The sequence below is a fragment of the Poecile atricapillus genome, chromosome 1 (assembly GCF_030490865.1).
Source record: "Poecile atricapillus isolate bPoeAtr1 chromosome 1, bPoeAtr1.hap1, whole genome shotgun sequence".
Classification (NCBI taxonomy): Eukaryota; Metazoa; Chordata; class Aves; order Passeriformes; family Paridae; genus Poecile; species Poecile atricapillus.
In genome coordinates this window covers 64,985,454-65,000,368 of record NC_081249.1, presented here as the reverse complement: position 1 = coordinate 65,000,368, position 14,915 = coordinate 64,985,454, and the positions used below count along the sequence as shown (strand labels likewise).

The 14,915-nt window shown below is 37.3% G+C and overlaps 1 protein-coding gene across 1 annotated transcript in view; it reads left to right on the top strand.

Moving 5' to 3' along the window:
• FREM2 (FRAS1 related extracellular matrix 2) overlaps positions 1-14,915 on the top strand; it is a 124,950-nt gene that overhangs the window by 76,072 nt on the left and 33,963 nt on the right. The window contains exons 7-11 of the mRNA XM_058829580.1: positions 9,281-9,430; positions 11,306-11,515; positions 11,681-11,878; positions 13,890-14,054; positions 14,134-14,316. Of these exons, the coding sequence (XP_058685563.1) occupies positions 9,281-9,430; positions 11,306-11,515; positions 11,681-11,878; positions 13,890-14,054; positions 14,134-14,316 (906 nt within the window). The remainder of the gene's footprint in view (positions 1-9,280; positions 9,431-11,305; positions 11,516-11,680; positions 11,879-13,889; positions 14,055-14,133; positions 14,317-14,915) is intronic.

The window sequence follows — 14,915 nt, the reverse complement described above, 5'->3', positions numbered from 1 at the left end:
ACCTAAGGGGAAAATGCTTACAATTATTTTGTGTGCTGCAAGTTTTTTGTAAGTGGCTATCTCCCCATGTGATTTTAATTCCATGCTACTGTATTTAGTGTTTCCGTGAGAGCACACAGCCTTACAGCCAGGCTGACAAACAGTCATCCTGCCTTAGGGGAACTGTTGAAGCCTCATGCTGTTCACAGCAGGAAGTACATTAAATACATTTCTTCCACTTCATTCACGTTAGATGGGCAAGAAGCTGCTCAAACATCTTCTTGACATTTCTGCATCCAGGCTGGGAAAGCAAAGGACTCAGGTTTATGTTGGAGATTTGCTGACCATTATCTTTACACCTGATCAACAGAATCAATCACTCACACCATCCACATGATAGAGGATAGCACTGTCTGGGAATATTTTACAGATGAGTAAACTGGATGATGGTATCCTAATATAGAAAGGGAATGTTGAGGTCAAACAGAAAAGATTAATTATTTAATCATATGGAGATTTCTTTAAAACACTTGCTGTCACTTTCCTTGCACTTAATTAAGTTTTGAAAATCCTTACACCATGTTCTGGAAATTGGTACCCAGCTTCCTTGTACCACTTCCTTGGAGTAATAAAGTACATATTGATATTTACTATCAATAGCCTGAAAAGTCAGCACTGCAATGTTACACTACAAATGCATGCTTTGCATTGGCTTCTAGCAAGCAGGCAGTATGAACTAACTCTCAGTGTGTGTACTGAGTCAATTTTTCAGCTTGTGATAAATAAGTGTTTTATAAGTAACATAGTTTATCAGAGGAACGTCCTTGTCTCACAAGGCTAGTTGGAATCTCCTTATTTCCATTGGTCTCCAAGGCAGGCAGTCAAATGTGCCTTTTTCTCTTTGCCAGTAGGTCTGTCAGACCTTAAACTGAACAGGTGGTTGATTAATCTTGGTAGTTAACATCTGCTAGTCTATTTGTCCAATTTTAATTACAATCTGAACACCACAGGCAGAGCATGCCCACTGTTCTGTTATGGACTGGAGTCAAGATTTGGCCAACTATCCATCACTACTCTCTGGAGATGCCTAAAATAGTGAACTAGTTCTTTTTTCCTGTCTACATCCATCTCTGATTACTTTCTCCCTTTTATGTTTTTACAGTGCTTGTGAGTCTGATGCCTCTGGCACTTCTGTGTAGCTTTTAACATCTTTTGTCCTCCTGTTAAGTAAAATCTCAATATGACCCCTCCCCTTTCCCCAGTCGGTGGCAGATGGCCAGTTTGGCAACTAATCAAGGGAAAAAGTGGATGACAGCCAGCTTATGATATGCATTGTACTCCCAGTTTTCTTTACTAATAGCTTCTTATTATCACCAGTTCAACAGAGTGAAAAATGTTCAATCTATGATGATAACCTTAAAGATTTTGGAAAGTGCCTGTTTGCTGCCTATCACAGAAATAAATTAATGTCATACCTTGCAGTAGGAACATTTATGATTTGCTTTCTTAGCATTATTTGTTGCTTACAGTTTATTGTGTATGTATGACCCATTTTATTAGAGTGTGTGTGTATATATGTGTGTGTGAACTACAGATGTTGGATTAATCTCATCTTTATTTATCTGCTTATTAACTAGAAATACAGTCCAACCTTATGGTCTGGGCTCCTTTGATAGGTGAGGAGGGCAGAACAGGACCTCCAGGCAGTACTTTGTCACATCTACTTCAGATGGCTCTTTGGAATGCAGCTGGTGGAGCGCAGGGCTCTTCAGCCTTCACTGCTGCATGTTTTAAATGGGTTGCTCACACACACAGTATTATACTTCTATGTGAATTGCAGTAATAGTTCAAGTAGAGTGTTGAAATACAGAAAACTTTTAGTTTTGTACACGAAGCACACAGAATGGCCAATAACCAAAAATGCACAAGATTAAAAAATTATACCTTCTGTTAAATTTAGAATGAGTTTATGTGTTCTTGTGTGAACTTATATTGCATCCCTAATGTATTATTGGTTTATGACAATTCGCTCAAGAGTACATTGAACTGCTTTCTCTCTTGTGTCTTGTGTCTCTTGTGTCTTGTATATTGTATTTTGGTGGCATTGATCTTTGTACTGTAGATCTTGCATTTATTATACACTGTTTAGAAATGTAATGAATGCCTAGCAAACCATTCTAAGTTAATAATTTGTTCAGTGTTGGATATGGTTGTAGGGAGTGAATTCAGTGACCAAGTGAGTGCTTTGTATGTTTAAGATTTGGATAATCAAGTTGAGTGGGATCTCTTGGTGCATTCAGTTTTCCTAAGGTTTCTTCAATCATCTTCCATACTCTGAATCTCCTCATACAGAGACTTTGCTGGTTTGCTCATAGTCTTTGAAGACCCTAAAGATACTGTAGCTATCGTAGCCCATTGGGCTGTAGTTCCATGGATTCTTCTTTTGAACTTGTAAATCCTCAAAATATTAACTCAGTTACTATCTCACTTCACTGTCAGGATACTCTTTTGTCTCACACACAAATGAGATCAAAAGTCCAAGGGACAGAATTCAAGAAGTTTTAACATACAGTAGAGCATATTTTCTTTTGTTAGAGCTCTGCTTTTGTGGTCTGGTAAGTCTGGCTGTTGCTCTATTTTCATTTCTGCTCTGTCTTCTCTGCAAAGTCCCATCCTTAACAGTAGCTCTGGTAAAGGGATCTCTGGCATACTTTTGTTCTACAGCCTTGGTGAGCTAAATATGTTCTGACTGTATGTGGGCAGAAAAGCCAATCAGAAATTGTTTCCACTGGTTAAGCAATCTGAGTGTAACTAGCATTTTGACTGAATAGAAAAAGTGCAAAAATCTGAAGTCGAATCAGCCAGAAATGGCTACATACTATATTTTTACCTAGCCTGATTTGTGAAATGCTGCTGAACTTCTCATTCTATTTCTGTTTGTAGCCCTCATTTTTTACCTGATGTATGAATCACTGACTGTAAGCACCTTCAAACTTGGCCTCCTTATGAAAAACCTTGTGTGTGGTATACTTAAATGCTGCTGCCAACCCCTCCCATTTCTCTATCTGCCTCTGTTTCATCAGTTTGTTGAGAATTTGTTACTGATCCCATTTCCCAGGCCTGTTATATGAAAGTAATATAATTCATCTTAAAAATAGAGGATCTAGAAGACTCTGAGTTGGTTTCATGCTCTGTGGGAGGTATAGCCAGTAGAAAACAGTGTGAATGTGAAATTCAGATGGTTGCTGCAGGCAATAGGATATCTGGGTGTGTCTCCAGGTTCCAATGTATGTTTCTTCATCTGTCTTTATATTTTTATTTCCATTGGCAAATGAGGCAATTACCTACATTGTGAAATGGTTTAGGCAAGTGATTGGAGCTTGATGTATACAGCAGGAAAAATCTTTTGGCCCTGTCCTCAGACTGAACATAGGAAAACTCCTCCAACATGTGTAATAATTCCAGTGATATCAAGATCTGTAGGTTGTACTCTGAAGGTGTGTGGAAGAATTGTAAGAATACTACTCTACTAATAAATATTTTCATGTATATGTTAGTTCACTAATACATGAATTTAGTGTTTTGGAAAGGTAGCAATGTTTCTTAGCAAACCAACAAAGGTAAATTAGTTGCTTCAAGGGAAGGTCTCAGAGTTGATTGCACACATTAGCCTTTCTACTAACATGCCATTTGTAGCTGGGAAACAATTTAAGACTGCTCATTACTGTCTTGTACATAATAATTAACTGATTGTTGAAAAACTAATTTTCACTTTAAAGGCACACATCCTCAACGAGTTGAGCTACAGCTTGTCCTCATACACTCAATTGTCTTTATTCTCCATTGTTCAGGAATACTCTGTAGCTCATCAAGCTGTTACTGCACCATTTATGACCAGCAGCCTGACATTAAACAAAATCAGAATTATCTCTGTTCTTCAGGCTACAAAAAACGCTGCAGGCTGTCAAGAAGGAAAGTACAGGTGATCAGAGATGGAGTATCACTGTAGCCATCTCACTGCCATCCTCACTCTTGCAGATGGAGCTGTAGTCTGCTTCCTGTAGCATGCTACTTTGCTCACATCTGAGTTTTGCTTATTGATGTAGCAGAGTGTTTAGATATTGACTGCAAACCTGCCAGGCAGGTGCTGCTTGTGGTAGTACTGTGTCTAGAGAAACTGAAGCATGGATGCAGTAACATAAAGGGTGAGTTAAAATGTAAAGTGTTACACTAAATTAGTGTGTGTCATAAATTAATTAAAAGTGAACCATATATAATGTTGTTCATAGCAGTTGCTGCTTCACACCATATTACTCAACTGAAGTTACTAGGTTAAGTTGCATAAAATGAGAGTAATTAAGTGATGAGCCAGTCTAATCAATGTACGGCACTGCCATTGTGGATTAAAAAAGAAACTGCAATTTCCTTACAAAATCAAAGTGTGTTTGGTAAAGATTGCCTTACTTTGAGTCTGTCCTATTACCTGTTACGGTGTTTGCAGAATTGTTTTAAGAAACCCTTTAAAGTAAATTGACAGAAATGGTCTGCTGAGACAAATGGAAAAGCAGATATTATTTTCTTAAGATAATGTTTGTGGCAATTTGGCGGAAACTAGCAATTTTGATTCTGAGAAGAATTTACTTTTTGATTGCAGAAGTTATGACAACACTGCTAAGAAGATGAAAGCTGTTAAGATTGCAACATATGAATTTGAAAAGTGATCTGTTTTGACCACATCAAATAAAAAGCTATTGGCATTTGCACAATAGGTACCTGCTACAGAACTGAGCTTTGTAATCTTGACCCCTGCTTCTACAGCATTCAGTGAAAATAAATGACTTGGCAAATTAAATTCGTTGTGCTAAATGAAAGCTCAGTCGTTTGCATAGTTTCAAGTGTGTGTAAATAGCTGCAGAATGGTGCTACCTAGTTTCAGATTTTAAAAGTCTTCTTTGATATTGTCTTAGTATAAAGTTTTTGTAGTGGATGGTTTCTCTGGGCTTTTCTTTTGGTGCTATTAACACGCATATATAAGAGAGATTTCAGAACTTGACCTTTACTGCTATTAAACAGTAGATGATCATGCCTTCGTACATTTAATGTTAAGAATTAAGAATTATGTACACATAATTCTTAACTGGTCTACCTACAACTCACACGCTTCACATTTATAACACTGGAATCTGTTATGTTACTGATCAGATTGTCATCAGATCAGTCCTTTCAGGCCAGCTTTGATCCTGAAATGCAAGTAGGCATTGTGTAGGGATGTGTGCGTTGCCTGAGTATGAGCCAGATCAGGTCTAGCCAAACCTGGCTGTGTTTGTCTGGTTTTGTGTCCAAGTTAATTAGCTGTGCCAGCCACCAGGGCTCCTTACATCTGATTCAGCATGGCCCTAGCACGTCCAGACTGTACCAGAGCAGGGTCATAAGGTTGCAAAGCACTGATTTACATCTTCTGCATTAGCACAACAGACTTCTGCTAGCTCTGGCAATTCATCATGTTCACAGCCTTGTTTGTAGTGTTCATGGAAAGAAGGAAGGCAAAAGCTTTTAGGAATAAATAGTCTTAACCCTAGAAAAGATGAGCCATAAATTCATTTGTAAGGACTGCTCCTCCTGGTTCCAGTATCTGAATATGTCAAAGTGCCATGTCTGTTTTCTTCTATTATTTTTTTCCTCCTGAGAGTATATATATATGTGTGTCTGTGTGTGCGTGTGTGTGTGCGCATCACTGGCAACATATATCACTGGAATTCACTTTTGTTTTAAGCCTTACCAAGGTGTCAGCACAAAAGACTTTTGTCTCTGTTCTTTTGTGTTTGTCCTAAATATCCTGCCAACAGGATTTTTATAAACAACCTACTCTTTTGCAGTGTCTCCCTCAAGCACTTCATTAGGATATAATTTTAAAAGGTAAAGCTTCTTTGGAAATAAATATTTGTGTGCTATCACACTGATTGGACGATGTACCTTCAAAGTTAGATGTGTTCCTAACAAGATGAGAAGTGTGTTTGTTTTCCTTCTTGATGACTGACGAGTGCTGTCATTGAGATATGCCTCTGACTCTGTAAGTACAAGGACAAGGCAAAGTTTTCATTTCTGTGCCAAGAAACCTGGGACTAAAGCTCCTAACCTTTCTCCTCTGATTATTGTAACTTCATGCCAGTGAAATCTGTGGGTCTGAACAAAAAAACCTTTAGAAAACTTCCTCTTATTTCTCTAAGAAGAACCATTAAATTTGCAGTAGTCTCTCTTCAGAGTGATTACTAGATTAAAGGTCTGCTGTAAGTGAGCCTGCAGTCATTGAGCAGAGTGTTTTCCAGACATGACCTGAGATAGACAATGCTTTCCCTGTTAGGAGCTTGGCTTTGCTACTTCCCCTGGGGAGCTACTAACACAGCTTACAGGAAATGAATTTAGAAAACATTTGTAAGGATTTGTTTCCTAGGATGGGTAACCATGCAGAATGTGTCTTTCATTGAACATACATACCTCAAAAAGTGTGAAAAACTCACTCTGAAATACAAGGCAAGCTAGCTGAGGATTTAGATTTTTTTTTTTTGTTTGGCTGTGACTACAGGATTGAATAGTATGTGAGGATTCTTCTTCAGCAGCAGTAAAGCAAGTGTTAGGATAATGCTGTAAGAAACAAGCAATATTTTATTTTATGCTTTCCATCTAGTTTAAGGCAGATCATCTAAGTTCTCTGTGTAGCCAGTAAGTAGAAGGGAATGCTTCCACACTTCCTCAGATTTTTCTGATTGCAGTGAGTGAGCCATTCCACCTGTCCTCCTGTATGTTCATTGTTGTGGGAAACCTGGAATTGTCTATCTTTGTCCTTGCAAGCTGAGAGCAAGCAGGCTATATGTGAGTACCTCTCACTAAAGTGCTTAAAATGAGGTGCAGCCAAGTCCAGATCAAGTTCTGGAACCGTTGGGACATAAGGACAAGATTAGGCTTGGGAAAGTGTGCTGAACTCTAAGCATACCTGTTCAGGAAATGACATGTATTAGAATTAATAATTTTTTTAACTGCTTTTATCTAACTATTGGCACATTAATAACGATTTGGTCTTAGTAGGCATTCTGTATTTTAATAGTCTAGAGGCTGGGGAAGTCTTTGTCCATCTTAGGAATTTAGAAGAACATTTTATGTCTGAAATGACAACATTGTTTTGCAGATCTAATATCCAGTGCTTCAGTATCCCTGTAAGTAGAACTCTCATCAAAGTTAATAGTAGTTACACAAAAGGTACAGAGGGTGTATCCTGTTCACCCATTAAAAATGTTTCAGATAAGAGCTTCACAGTTCCAAGTACAAAAACAAGCCAGCCTCTATGGGCAAGTAAAGTAAGATTGATGTGTGTCTGTATGTGTGCACAAATACACACATGTTTAAATACACATACTCTTGAATTAAAAATAAATAAATAAATAAATAAATTGGAACTGACAATGTTTTTATATTCCAAAGTTAGACTTCTTCCAAGTTTGTCTTTCATCCTGGAAAGGTTGATGGCTTGAATAATGCTCAAATAAGCCTATGAATCTGCACTGTTTTTCAATAAATACATTCAGCTCCATCAATTTATTGCAAGATTTCAGTTTTAGCGGATAAGTAGGGAGACAGCTGTAGGTTTTTCATTGATGAGTAATATTAAAGGAGTTCACTTTTTGTTTGGGTTTTTGTTTTTTGGTGTTTTTTTTTTGTTGTTTGTTTTGGGGGTTTTTTGTTTTGTTTTGGGTTTTTCAACTTTATTAGTTGTGAAATACAGGAAAATCTTGAATGCAGAAGAGAAAATTCTTTTCTCCAAAACTTGCAATTTCACTCTTGAATACAGTTCCAAAATGCTTATTAACTGCTGCTTTCTCAGATAAAGTTTTGTCTTAGTAATAACTTGGTAAAATTTTATATTATTTCTGGTTATTTTTAATTAAGTTGTTATTTTACATTGTTCAGCAATCTACCAGAGGAGATTGTTGCATACACTGTGGTGATTCTTCAACTCCAAAACATTTATTCCATGTAATAGAAGTCATAGCTTTTGCATCCGACATACAATCTTATAAAAATCTGACTTACGGAAGTGATGGTCCCAACTTTCAATTACCATTAATAAGTATTTATGATTCCTTCTTTGAGTAAGTTGTACATTTTCTGTAAGCAAGGCATAGCTCTGTAGAGCCATAACCTTTTCCAGTAATTTTCTTTGAATTTTTTGCTTTTTTCCTATGGTTGGTGAAGGGGAAGTACACACAGTGCTGCTCATAGAGCCCTGAGCAATTGCTGTGATCTTTGTCAACTGAATTCAAGTTGGCTGTATGCTGCATGGTATTTCAAATGCATTTGTGATACTGTAGCCTCATGATTCTAATAAATTCTCACAAGACACCGTTGTGATGAAGCATGAGAACTTGGGTAGGTCTTCCTATGCTTGAGGTAGAGGTGATTTCTGCTGTGCAGTGGGAAAGCTGAGGCACTGGCTGTGCATGCTTAATCTTGCATGTTTGAAACAGGAATGGAAAGGATAGAAAAGGGGAGATGATATACATCCAGGATGAAGCTGGGATATGTTTTTAAGGCTGTTTACTTTGTGAAGTTACTGTGGGTAGGACAACTGGAAAAGGGAGGAAAAAATGAAGTTAAACAATGTGTCTGTTAAGTGGAATAGCTCTTAATCTCCTTTGCTTTTTGCTTTTCTATCTTATGAGCTGTGGAACTTCAGTATTAAGATAAAGACTGTTCAAATTTCAATTTACATGAAATAAGATTGATTTTGTTTTAAATGCTAGGTGTGGGAGAACTAAAATTAAGTATTTGCCCCTTCAGTTAGCTGGAAAATGTTACCAAGAGTAGTTCCAGTTGCATGTCATGTTCCAGTCTGGTTTTAGCAACAGCAATCTGTGAGAACATTCAAGTGAAAGTTTCATTATCTGTATTCACCTTCGTATATTTGCAACAAAGTCAAAAATGCAAGGAATTTCCTGGCTTGTGTGCAGGACTCAACTAAAACAAGTTTAATGAGATACCACATTTGGTTTTGTACACGGATTCATATATGCTGACACAAAAAGTTGAAAAAGTAGGAGGCAAGAAAAAGAGCACAGTGGTGATACAAAAGTTGCTACTAAAACCATACAAACCAATACTTGAAAAGAAGCCAAAAATAGCTAGAAGAATTCTAGACCTTAAAAAAAAGAACCTTTATTTCACTTATTGAGATGAGCAAAGCATTCTCTATTGTTAACTTCAATGTAAGGTAAAGAAGTGTTTATGGACATTATTCTTCTTTCACCAGAACCAGCATTCTACTTTGGAAATGATGAATACTACGTTGATGAGAGTGCTGGCTACGTTGAGGTCCGTGTCTGGAGGACTGGAACCGATCTGTCTAAAGCTGCCTCTGTTACGGTGAGGTCTCGCAAATCCGAACCAGTAACTGCCGAGGGTGAGTTATTGCTCCACTCCAGTTTCAGACTGCTGCTACACTGCACATGCTGGCACATGCTGCTACATTTCACAAGTGCTAGTTCAGTGGGTCTTGGTACAGTTTCAACCATATAAAATGAAAATTTTATGTGTCTTGCTCTTAGTAGTTCTCTTCTTCGAACAAATTAAGTGGTTACAGAATTTCAGAGAAGCAGGAATAAGAGTCATGAGGAAGTATAACACTAAGTGAAATGCCTTTAAATCCTCATATAAAGACTGCTACAAAAGCAATTGATTGCTGCATCAAGAGCATACTCTGGGCATGGTCATGATCACTGGTAGCGTGCTGAGTTTGCTTCTCTCATTTTTACAGTAGGCAATGAGAAATCACTAGCTATTGTCCTGTTCAGGAGCTGTGTGGTTCTTGGATGCTTCAGCAGAACCTTTGTTTGCAGAAGTGTTTAGCACATTTTTTGAAAAAAAATACTCTATTTTTTTCACAAAACATATCATAATGTTTAAACTAAGGTCTCCATATAGAGGCAGCATAAAAATCATCTTCCTAGATGCTTATCCTGAATATCATTTTGCTGTTATTTCAGGAATATTGAAACATAATATATATGTATGACATATGCATAACATAATATACAGAACATATATATTTTATTTTCTTATGAAGAAGAAAATTATTTAGTCTGAAAAAAAACATGTTTGCGTCAGTTCTGAACTTGCTTTTTATGATCTGATGTCTATCAAATCTTGAATATTTAAGTTATTTTATTTCTGTAAAAAATACCTTTCCTTACAGTAAGGATCTTCATTCATTGTACCAATACCTCTAGGATTAAAATCTGGGAATCGCTCACCTCTTGAGCTCTCTAGTCTGTTGGTCAGAGCATGAAAGCTCTGACATGGCTGTCTCCCTGCAAAACCAGGAATTTGCCTTACACAGTGCAGCAGTGGATCTACTGCTCTGAGCTGTCAGTTCTGGAATCCTGCCTTAGAGGCTTGACTCTAGGGGAGTAGAGCAGTAGGGCTTTTAGGCAAGTGCCCATCTGACGATGGCCTTTAATCTGGCCAAATTTTGTCAGATTCACAGACTTCCAAACCTGACTTCAATTTCAATTTGTTTCCCCCAAAGCTTTGTTTCAACAACTCAGCTGTTTATTCTTCCCAAAAACTAGGGTTAAAACTGAGTCCTTCCCTGAAGTCTTAGATACCTTTAATGCCTTGATTCCAAGACGTGTTTTAGTCAGGATCTTGTTCCTTCTTCACATTGACATGTTATGGATTGGTTTGCTTTGTTTAAAAGAAAACAAATCCAGATCAATCTTCCTTTCAGAATAAGATGGTAGACCTCATCTGATATGCTCTGAGCAGAATTTTGTTTGTTTTCCATTCATTCTGTTTTAAACAACTCCTCTCAGCAGTTCTTCCCCCAGTCAGCTCACTGGCCTTGTCTCCCTTTTTTACATTAATCTTAAAACTTCCATCTTTGTTACAAAATAATAAGAAATTTATTTCCAAAAGACTTTGCTTCATCTCCTCCTTTGAGTCTCTCTCAAAGCTTTTTGCTTACTTTCATTTCTCACTTCGAGCAAGTTTCATTAGTTTTTCTGGAATAACTGTTGATTTAGAACAGAATGGAATCAGCCTAAATTTGTGACTCAAATCATCATTAAACAAAAAACTAATTAATATTGACTTATTTTATTGTGCAGTCCAAGTTAAATGACCAAAAGATAGTTTTGCTTTACATGAATGCCGGAATCTGGAAAATATTAAAGTTAAAAAGGAAAAATGTTTAGCTACAATTAACTGCCTAATGATAGATTTAATTTTTTTAAAAAAATTATATGTAATGCTATTTTTATCTCTTTTCTATTGGTAGCTGGAGTAGATTATGTAGGCATCAGTCGTAATTTGGATTTTTCCCCTGGAGTTAATATGCAGACATTTCGTGTGATAATTCTGGATGATCTTGGACAGCCAGTGTTAGAAGGAACAGAGAAGTTTGAGCTTGTGCTAAGAATGCCCATGAATGCTGCCCTTGGAGAACCCAGCAAGACCACCATCTTCATTAATGACTCAGTGTCTGATTGTGAGTAATTTTTTGTATTTTGGAGATGCTGTGTTAAGTCATTGGCTGTCTGGCTGCTTGTGTTCTATATCTGGTGCAGCATCGCATAAGTAAATGTGGAATGGTGGAGGGAAGGTACCATAACTTGTTGTACCTTACATGTGCTTTGTATGTTTTTCTGCCCAGTGCCAAAGATGCAGTTTAAAGAATCTGTGTATGCAGCCAATGAAAATGATGGGCAGATTTCTGCCATGATATATAGGAGTGGGGACATCCGATACACATCCACTGTGAGATGCTATACAAGGCAAGGTTCAGCTCAGGTTATGATGGACTTTGAAGAACGTCCTAATACTGACAGTTCCATCATCACATTCCTGCCTGGTAAGTTCTTGATCTTACTTTAGAAGCCTTTAGTCTGCCATGCTTTCTTTTTTTTTTTTTTTCTTCTTTGCTTTCCTTTGCTTTGTTTGTTTTGTTTTGATGCGTTTTAATTGTATCTTCTCATAAAGCAGTTCCAAAAAGATCACTCTGGAAAACAAAGGTTTTGGTTGTTTTATTTTTTACACAATGGGATGATGTTGCCTCTATTTTCTTCACTTCTGACTTAGAAGGAAAATCAGTAAGAACCAAAAGAGTATATATTCATATATTGATTTAGGTTCAGCCTGCATGCTGATAGCAAAAGCAGATTTGGCACAACACAGTATAAGTACAGATCTGCTGTCAGAAAGGAAACTTCAGAAGTTCTGCTTTTTGTTAAGCAGATTTCTGTTAAATACATTTGACTTCCACTGAAATGAGTAATAGATCTTTCAACGGGTATATAGCTCCCTAATTCCTGTTTGAATTTTATCTCCCACCAAGGCTTTCCTAAGACCGCCCACCAATATCAGGTACTTAATATCTTACATCAGAGATGAAATGCAAATAAATCAAATGTTACTATGTTGAAAGAATATTGCCTAGTTCTTTCTACTTGTTCAGAAGGCAGTTTGGTCTTCTAGTCTTTGAAGTTCACATACACGTGATATTTTTTACAAGTATTAAACAAGTTCTGTCATCAGCATGAAATCCTTGGTATGCCCTTATCACAGAAATTGCAGCCTTCATATTTTTGTAGACATGTATCATCATTCTCTTGAAAAAGTGAGTTGTCCAGTCTTTATTTAGGGCTGGCCTCAGCTTTTAGTGCTGCCCTGTACTCTACACCTTTGCTATAGCTTCTGTGCATCCAGGAAAGAGTCCAGCTAATAAGAATTAATGGATCTGGGCCACTTAGGAAGTGACTTTTTTCTTTTTTTGAGTGTGCCCTACTATTTCTCTGCAAAGACAAGTAGCAAAGAGGTCTACTAGAATTATATTTTGTCTCCGTAGCTTCTTACACACGTTTAGTATGCAGCAGTTTCATTTCAGTTTTTACATTCCCCATGTAACAATAAGCAGGGTGAGTGATTTGCATTTTTTTTCTCCTCCTAAGGGAAAATTTATTTTCTATAGTCAGGGGAAAAGGCAACCTCAGGAAATGAACACAGTCAGCATCCTGATCTGGTTCTTCATCTTGAGGACCCTTGACCTTATTTGCAGGTGTAATGATGAAAAAAATACAGCAAATTGACCTTGTTTCTCTCTTGCTGTGCTGTTCCTTTTGTCTGGGGTGTAGGAGTCAGTCTCATGATGAAGAGCCCATCAAGTCACTCTGAGTGCCAGACACTAAACACCACTCATAGGTCTTACTGCTTGTGTAGAAGGCATAAGAGGTGTTCAAGTTCCTGAACATCTAGGTCAGGGCACATTAATTGTGATTGCAAAATTGAGAGGTTTGATACTCCAAAGCATTTTTAAGGCAATATTCACTGTCAGTTGGGATCAGTGGGAGTTCAAAAGATTTCAAAGTCAAACAGAATAATATAAGTGAAGGTCCACACAGTTGGAGAGTGCCCAATCAAAAGAGACTTGAAATATAAAACTTTAGGATAAACTTGCCATTAGTATTAGTAATGGTAATTAGTAATTAGTGTTACCATTAGAAAGGTTTTATTACTCTGTTTCATTGTGAAAGTATTTACTTTTTAAGTGCACTTGGTAGAAGAGTTCACTGAGAAGGAGCATTTTCTTCTTAGGCAAAACAAAAAGACTAATACGTGTAAAGTGGACATACCAAATAGAAATTTGTCTTACAGAAGTCCCAAAATGGGGGATTCCACTTGAATGAGTTTCCACAGAAAGGTAATGATTGCTAATTCTGCTTTCACTGCTGTCATTGCTCATTAACTTGTATGGTGCCAAGGTGGATGCCTTTGCCAGCAGGAGCAGCCTGTGGTGTCTTGGGCTTGGAGAGAAGTTCTGTCTTAGAGCAAAGTTCTTCCTGATACTACCTTCAGAATGATTGCAGGTGAAACTGAGAAACCTTGCACGCTGGTGCTTATGGATGATACTTTCCATGAGGAGGAGGAAGAACTACGCCTGGTTCTTGGCACTCCAAGAAGTGATTCTTCCTTCGGTGCCTCTATTGGCGAGCAAAACGAGACGCTGATAAAGATTCAGGATGATGCAGACAGTAAGATAATAGTTTACTGTTACTGGCTTTTGGAATCCCATTTGCATGCTCTAAAACCATTTTCTTCTTCTAATTACAGAGGCTGTTATTAAGTTTGGTGAGACCAAATTTAGTGTGAGTGAACCGAAGGACACAAGGCAAGTAGCAATTGTGAAAATCCCAGTGCTTCGTCTGGGAGACACTTCCAAAGTTTCTGTTGTGAGAGTTCATACCAAGGATGGATCTGCTACTTCTGGAGAAGACTATCACCCTATATCAGAAGGTAGGATCATACTTACCACATCCAACATTTCTCTTCATTCATGACTGTAACATAATTTTTCAAAAATGAAATAACTTTGTGATTAGAATACTTTGCAACCACATCCCAAATGCATTTTCCTATTCAAATTCAGTGTGGATAAATTCAGTGCTGTTGTAACAACAGCCAACTGCTGTTGGAATACCAATTGTCAGTGAAGATATTTACAAAAGAATTATGACTCCTTTGAAAGCATCTATGGCTCAAGAAATTGTGGAAGATTATGTGTGAGTTATAACCTTAGTTATATTTGCAGAGTGTAGTATTACTCTGAAGAAATATGTGCATACAGGATATGATTGTGTGGTTGTTTCTTGAGCAATTCATTACAATAATGGCATTTGCTGAATGCAAGAATTAATGTATATTTCTTATTAATTTTCTATGTTTAGAATTAATTAATTAATCTTATTAATTTCTTAATAATAAAGCTTTCCTTCTGTATCTCTGAATTCACTGCCTGCTGCTCCACGCTACTAATGAATGAAGGGAGAAGTTGTGCAACAGAATGAGAAATTTCTTAGGTGATAAACTTCCTTCCATTAATAGCCCACCTACAT